At 33.6% G+C, this 7,879-nt stretch overlaps 1 protein-coding gene across 1 annotated transcript; it reads left to right on the forward strand.

Moving 5' to 3' along the window:
* The first annotated feature begins 286 nt into the window (after positions 1–286).
* On the forward strand, positions 287–958 carry LOC111025096 (Calcium-binding EF hand family protein). The gene has a single exon (XM_088126035.1). The coding sequence runs from the start codon at positions 406–408 to the stop codon at positions 799–801; it is 396 nt and encodes a 131-aa protein (XP_087982161.1). The 5' UTR covers positions 287–405; the 3' UTR covers positions 802–958.
* Positions 959–7,879: the final 6,921 nt, after the last annotated feature.

A 7,879-nucleotide genomic window follows, 5' to 3' on the forward strand; every position in this document is an offset into this window, starting at 1 on the left:
CATTCCTAACCTGTTTTGACGTCAATTTGGCTCCACCAATCCCAACAGTGGCCTTAATAATTAACTAAATTTTATCATTCAAGAGCAATATTCTTTCCTAATAAGTTGACTAAGCTAACACTAATACACCAAGAAGAAAAGATGCCAAATCCTTGAGCGTGCACCGTGGATGTAGGAAAGTCGTCCCATGATCGTAGGTTCAATTATAGAGAGAAAAAAATGCCAAATCATAGGTAGAAAATAATTAGGCAACAACAATCATATAAACTCTCTATTAGAACGGCTTATCAATGGTTGCAAAATCCTCTAAATATAGTTCCAAAAATTTCTCTTTAAATATGCTGAATCAAACCAAAAGCACAACCAACTCAAAATTTTCTCATTCTCTCATTCTTATCTTTGAAGATGAGTGTGGCTTTTCTCAACGACACAACAGTGATAGATTTTATCAATGATACAAAGATATTTGACAACTGCGTGAAGGAAAGTTTCCAGAAACTCGACATTGACAAAGATGGCATCCTCAATGCAAATGAACTTCTGGCCGGGTTTCGTAGTTCAACGGATCCAGTAGATGATCTTTCTCAGACGGTTTGTCGCAAGTTTAATGTGGAAAAAAGTGGTGGTATCAATGAAAATGAGTTTAAGTCGGTCGTAACGGAGATTCTTCTCGCCATTGCTTATGGGATTGGAAACTTACCTCTCCAAGTTGCACTTCAACAAGATGGCCTCCTCATGAAGGCCGTTGAACATGAAAGGGCCAAAGAAGAAAATTGTAGGAAAAATATTTCGAAAAAATAAAATTGTTAGTTATTTCATCGTATGTTATGATTTTATGTAAATTGTTCAGCTTTAAAGTACTCCAAACCTTTTATTTGTTAGATTTGACCTTTGTGATTGAACGCATATTTGATAATCATAATGTTTAATACTTGATGTTTCTTCATTGAGACCAAAGCTATATTAAGGTAAAGCTCGAGACAATGAATGTTATAAAAAATTTTGGAAAATTTAAATGGGTGTGCTCGATTAGTAAATAATTTTTATATACTAGTTTATTACCATGTGCATGCAATAGTACCTAGTATATTTAATTATATTTTTAATAAAACATATTTATTTTTGTTAAAACTAATATAGTTTAGAAAATAAAATTGATAAAGTAATAATGTTTTGACTTTGTTGTCATTATTTTAAAAATAGTAGAAGTACAACAAAAAATCATGTTAGATTTGTATAAAATTAATTAGTGAAATATTAAATTAACACATTTTGATCATAAATAAACATTTAAAATTAAAAATGACATTAACTATGAAAAGGGGTAGCAAAGGAAGATGGTGAGACTTTTGCATCACACAATTTTATAAGTAGAATCCCACCCCGTCACACACTTTTTTTATTGAAATTCCATAGAATTTATTAAAATTTTTATGCATGAAAATAAAACTTTTTGCATTTAACCATTTTACATTTCCTTCATTTATTAAGGATTATGGGTGTATTTAACTTTTTATTCTTTCAATCTCATTTTAAAACAATTTTAATTATTTACAGTTAGTGGTGACATCAAAGCCTAAATATATCGCACAAATCTAGTCCAAAATTGCAAATCAATGAATCGTGCAAGAAGGGCTAAAGTTTGAAGGAAGATCTAGCTCAAGAACTATATAACCCAAAAGCTGATCGGGTTTAAGGTCTGGCCTGTGACCGAGTCAACTAGCCAAGCCAACTCTCAGTCGAGTTGACAATCTCCAAAGGTTGAGCCAACCAGCACCATGAGTTGATTCAGTCCATGGTCAACCAACCCATAGGTCGGCATATTCCAATAAAACTCGTGGCTATTATCCACTAGACGGCACAAGGATGCCCTTCAAGTACGATGGTTCCTAGTAAGATTCAAAATACACTTATATTTCATAAATTTATTTTACATTTATTAGTTTATTATGATTGAATATTTAAATTTAACTATAATTTAATATTTTGTGACAGATTGAAGATATTAAAAAATAATAATTGAGACGTACAATTTTAGAGAATAACGAAGACTTCACAAATTGGAGAGAACTTAATGAATAAAGTGCAGGTAGACATACTTAGCTCTAGATTGAGAATTATGAATTTTAAAGATATTTTGTAAATAGATAAATGTAATGGAATTTAAAATATGGCATAAATTTCCTAACTTGATTAGAACCATTTTTTTTTTCAATTAATTCTCTTTCAAGTAGAATTTTCCAATTAGTTAGAGATTTTTTATTAGCGATAATTCTTCGTTAAAAGAGTATAAAATACTATATAAATAGATGAGCCCTCCTAAAACATCCATCATCCATCTCTGTCCTCCTAAATTCAAATCTTCTTCATCTATTATGTTAAGCTTTAATTATTCACATTCAAGGATGATGCAAGTTCGATTATAAGTTTGGGAGGTCAGATTAAGATAGGGATTTATTCTTTTAAAAAATCTATATTTACTGTTTTGTTGTTTATGAAATATTGATAATAATTAAATTGACGAATTAATTCATATTGATTGTTCTACTGCTATCCATGAGTTTGTGATCCGTAAATGTCATGAATTATTGAATTAAGTAGCAAAGAGTTGCTTTATGTGTGCGTATTTATAGCATTTCCATGTTACATAACTTGCATAATAGAGACTATATAGAAACAACGGAACAATTTAATTAATTTGCAGCAATCTCAAATTAATTGGTTTTGACTTAGTCATTAAATTAGGGGATTTAAAACTTACCATGGAGTAAGGACATTTTCGTCATTTTGGGTAAAAGAAAATGTCAAAATTTTTATTTAAAAATGTGAGAAAGTGGAAAATGAGGTGCATGTGTGTGATTTATGAGTAGACACGTGGTATAAAAAAAAAGGAGAAAGAAAAGGAATATAAAGGAAACAAAAAAAAGGGAATCCTTGGCATAGTGAAATAGAAACAGACGGAAAGTGGAAGAAGCCGATGGTGATGAGCAAACAAGGAACGGGAGAATTTTGAAACTGATTTGAGATTTGAGACCTAGATTCTGGTAAGTTTTTCAGATTTAAGCCAAGAATCCTTAGAATATAGAATCCTTAATAAGTTTAATTTGTGGGTTTTGTTAATCACCAATTTATTTGAGGTTGTGAGTATTCTAAGGTTTTAAGAACTTAGAATAATCCTGACCCTTGTCTGTGACGGGGGATGACTTGTGTTAATGGAAGATTTGTGAATTCAAACCTTGAGTTCTTGAAAAGAAGAGGAGTGTAACGTTAGCAAATAAAGGGGTATGGATTGCTGTAGAAAGAAAGGTTAGAGATTGTGTAAATTTCTTGCTGTGATGGCTAAAAAATGGGTTTATTTTTGATAGCACAGAGAAGATTTTCGTGGGTTGAGAAAGAAGAAGATGAATCGGTTGAGGAAGAACAGAGAGAAATGAATGTGCTAAATTAAACAAGAAAGAAAAAGAATTGTGGGAAAATTGGGGGCAATTTTGGGAGATTGGGATTTGAATGGTAAAGAAAGTGGGTTGTGGGTCCCACCGCTAAGAAAAGATGAGAGAGAAAGATGGTTGGTTATGGAGAGAGAATGCAGTTGACTGAAAATTATGGTTTAATTTAAAGCATCGTAGTTTTAAATTGGAATTAAATGTGTATTGAAACTTGGCTGATTATTACTCCAAGATAAATAGAAATCGAAGCAACCTACAATCCAAATTTACCTTATTCATAAGATTTGTGAATGTTATTTTACTAAATGTTTTTAGATATTTATTATAAAATTTTTAGAAAATATATATTATGTATGTTTTATCATTTTTGTTGAGAATTTAGAAATGTTTTTGAGAATTTATGAATGTTTCTAAGAATTTAGAAATGCTTTATGAATTTTGAAAATTTAGAAACGTTTTATGATTTCAAAGAAATTGCGGTATTTAATGAATATGGTTAGAAAGAAATATTTTTAGAAGTGATTTGACAAATAAAAAAAGAAGAATTTTAGAACTTTTTGTGAGATTTAGAATTTCATGTGGGGAGTAGTTCTCAAACCACCATGTTATTGACCTAGGAGATTACTCATATAGCATATATGAGTGTGTTTCTATAATATAACCAGAAGTATAAGGTATTTGAGATCATTTTACTCCTAACGTTGAGAGAATTATTCTGCTGCGTATATTGAGATTGCTCTATGACAGTAGACTAAAATTAGAATTATTTTACTGTGCGTATTGAGATTACTCCGCACCAGCACCAGTAGACCAGAACAGAATATGGGTACACATGTAGTGTTGAGTTATCTTAACCTGTTTTATGTTTGAAAAAATATATTTTATATGTATTTAGAAATTGATTTTAGAAACTGTGTGTTATTACCAGTTCTTATTATAAACCTTACTAAGTTTTAGTTGCTCAAGCTTTATGAAGTTTTTTTATGAGAAAGTTTTTTAATTTTGTTTCATAATGTTAAAAAACATTGGAAATTCCAGTTGTTTTTGAAAGAAGTTATACGAGATTATTTTCTTATAAAATTGTCACTCACTGAGCTTCTGATCTCACTGTTTATCCTTTATTTTCTCTACCAGGCTACACCTGAGTTTCAAAGACATAGCCGACCAGTTTCTGCCACTTAGCATCATTCACAACTTACATATCATTTTGTATGTACATTTAGAATGAACTAGAATAAATTAATTGCATCTTTTGTAGTTGTTATGCATGTGTTAAAAGTTATGGAAGAATAGTTATTTCTATATTAAATTATGTCACACTTTGTGTGGTATATATGTTAGGAAATAACTTAATTTAGTTTTAGAAAGATTTAGAAAGAACTTTGACTATAGATTCAGTAGTTGGTTGGGGTCTGTGGTAGACACGGCTTGTTATAGAACTTGTAGATGTTTTGGGGCGAGTCGTGTCAGGTCGGTATCAGAGCATAAAGATCCTGCATAACATGAATAAAAGATGCATTATGGTTTATGTAATAATTGTCTGATATGTATATCATTATGTAAATCTTATTGTGTGAGGGCAAAACGTGTAGGTTTAAAGAATTTGAAGCTCAATAGGTCCTTGGTAGGAAGAATACAATGGAGGAAGACGTAGTTGGTGAGTCTAGCCACCAGTCAGTAGATTCACATGAGAATATGAGTGATCAAGATGAGCGTGCAATGACAAAAATTGTAGCACTAGGAATAAGAATGTTGAGAAGTGATCCAAGAAAAACTTCAGAATTGAGTGACTCAAAGCTTTAGGGGCAAGTACATTTTCTGGGATGGCAGATCCAGCTTATGTAGAGTTGTGGATGAAAACGCTAGAAAAATGTTTTAATGTGATTGGGTGCCCGGATGACAGGAAAGTTAGGCTGGGTACATTTCTACTAGAAGGAGGAGTTGGTAATTGGTGGGAGTCAGTTAAAGGGAGAAAACGGAAATCGGAAGAATTAAACTGGGGAGAATTCAAGAAATTGTTTAATGAAGAATACTATCCACGATCCGACAGAGATGCGAAAAGAAGTGAGTTCTTAAAGTTAGTACAGGGGTCGATGACTATGCAGAGTATCAGAAAAAATATATAGAACTCTCAAAATATGCCACAACTATAATTGAGGATGACATTGATCGATGTCGACGATTTGAAGATGGGTTACGTGAAGAGATTCGAAGTTGTATTACTACATCTAGGTGGCAAGAATTTGGGCCCTTGGTGGAAGTTGTTGCAAGGGTTGAGAAGAGCTTGTTAGATAGGAAAAATCGGAGGGAGATGTCAAAGAATGTACGTGGCACTTTTTCTGGTTCTACCAGTACTTCAGGTGAGAGACAGTTTCAAGGTAGTAACAAAGGATTTACGCCTGGGGTGTTGAGTCGAGGTAGTTCTAAACCTAGATTTCGAGTATCACAAAACTTTAGAGCAAACGTAAATTTTCTGCAATAGACCATGAGTGGTTTAAGCCAGTATAGAAGACCTTCTGAAAGTCAGCAAGTGGAGTATGCTTCTAGCTATACTAGATATCCTGTATGTAAGAATTGTGGTAAATCACACAAGGGTGAATGCCTTTGGGGAGCGAGTATTGTTTGTTATAACTGCGGGCAAGCATGACATATGAGGAGGGAGTGTCCTCAGTTGTAGGAGGAAGGTAGTGCATCCCAAGGAGCTTCTTCGAGACTGACTGTATAGGGACATTCAGATTGACAAGCAAAACCTGTCAGTAAAGGGCAACCAAATACAAGAAGTTCTAGTGGTGTAAAGTCGAAAGGACAGGTAAGCAGACCTCATATTAAGGGAAAGATAATGACGCTGGATGAGGCTGAGGAACTATCGGATGTATTTGAAGTTATGCTAAATATCTTTGGTAAAAACGCTCATGTTTTAATTGATCCGGGTGCTACACATTCATTTATTTTTGTCATATTCTCTGTTGGGATAGATAGAAAGTTAGAATTTTTACCTAGTGAGTTGGTAGTAGCTACACCGGTTGGTATATCTATGGTAGCAGATAGTGTGTACTGTGATTAGTAATCAAATTGGGTGATAAAAAATTTAACGTGGATTTAGTACCATTGAATATTCGTGAGTTTGATGTTATTTCCATAGTTATAATCATAGTACACACTATCTGCTATCAAAGATATACTAATTGGCATAACTACTATCAACTCACTAGGTAAGAATTTTAACTTTCTATCTATCCCAACCGAGAATATGACAGAAATAAATGAATGTGTAGCACCCGGATCAATTAAAACATGAGAGTTTTTACCAAAAATATATATCGTACCTGTAAATACATATGGTAGTTCCTCAGCCTCATCATGCGTCATCGCAAATGTCTTTCCCTGACTATGAGGTTTGCTTACATGTCCTCTCGACTTTACACCACTAGAACTTTCTGTATTTGGTTCTTCTGTACTAACAGGTTTTCTTATGAATCTGAACGTCCTTGTACAGTCGGTCTGAAAGAAGCTTTTTGGAATGTACTACATTCCTACTACAATTGAGGACACTCCTTCCTCATATGACATGTTTGCCCGCAGTTATAACAAATAATACTCGCTCCCCAAAGACATTCACTCCTATGTGATTTACCACAATTCTTACCTACAGGATATCTAGTATAGCTAGAAGCAGACTCCAATTACTTTCAGAGAGCCTTCCATACTGGGTCGAACCACTCATGGTCTGTTTTGGAAAATTTACATTTGCTCTAAAGTTTTGTGATATCTGAAATATCGGTTTAGAACTACCTTGACTCAACACCCCAGGCGTAAATCCTCTATTACTACCTTGAAGCTGACTCTCACCTGAAGTACTGGTAGAGCCAGAAAAAGTGCCACACACATTATTTGACATCTCCCTCCGATTTGTCCTGTCTAACAAACTCTTCTCAACCCTCGCGGTAACTTCCAGGGCTCAAATTCTTGCCATCCATATGTAGTAATACAACTTCGAATCTCTTCACGTAACCCATCTTCAAATCGTCAACATCGATCAATGTCATCCTCAATTATAGTGGTGGCATATTTTGAGAGTTCTATATATTTTTTCTAATATTCTGCCATAGTCATTGACCCCTGTACTAACTTTAAGAACTTATTTCTTTTCACATCTCTGCAGGATTGTGGATAGTATTATTCATTAAACAATTTCTTGAATTCTCCCCAGCTTAATTCTTCAGATCCTGGTTTTCTCCCTTTAACCGACTCCCACCAATCACCAGCTCCTCCTTCTAGTAGAAATGTACCCAGTCTAAATTTTCTGTCTTCCGCACACCCAATTACATTAAAACGTTTTTCTAGCTTTTTCATCTACGCTCTACATCAACTAGATCTACCGTCCCAAAAAATGTAGTTGCCCCTAAAGCTTTGAGTTACTCAATTCTGAAGTT

Source organism: Momordica charantia (assembly GCF_013281855.1).
Source record: "Momordica charantia cultivar OHB3-1 chromosome 6 unlocalized genomic scaffold, Mcharantia_2.0 BLBB01000006.1, whole genome shotgun sequence".
NCBI lineage: Eukaryota > Viridiplantae > Streptophyta > Magnoliopsida > Cucurbitales > Cucurbitaceae > Momordica > Momordica charantia.

Coding starts and splice junctions, on each gene's coding strand:
- LOC111025096 (XM_088126035.1), top strand. CDS start 406: ATGAGTGTGGCTTTTCTCAACGACACAACAGTGATAGATTTTATCAAT.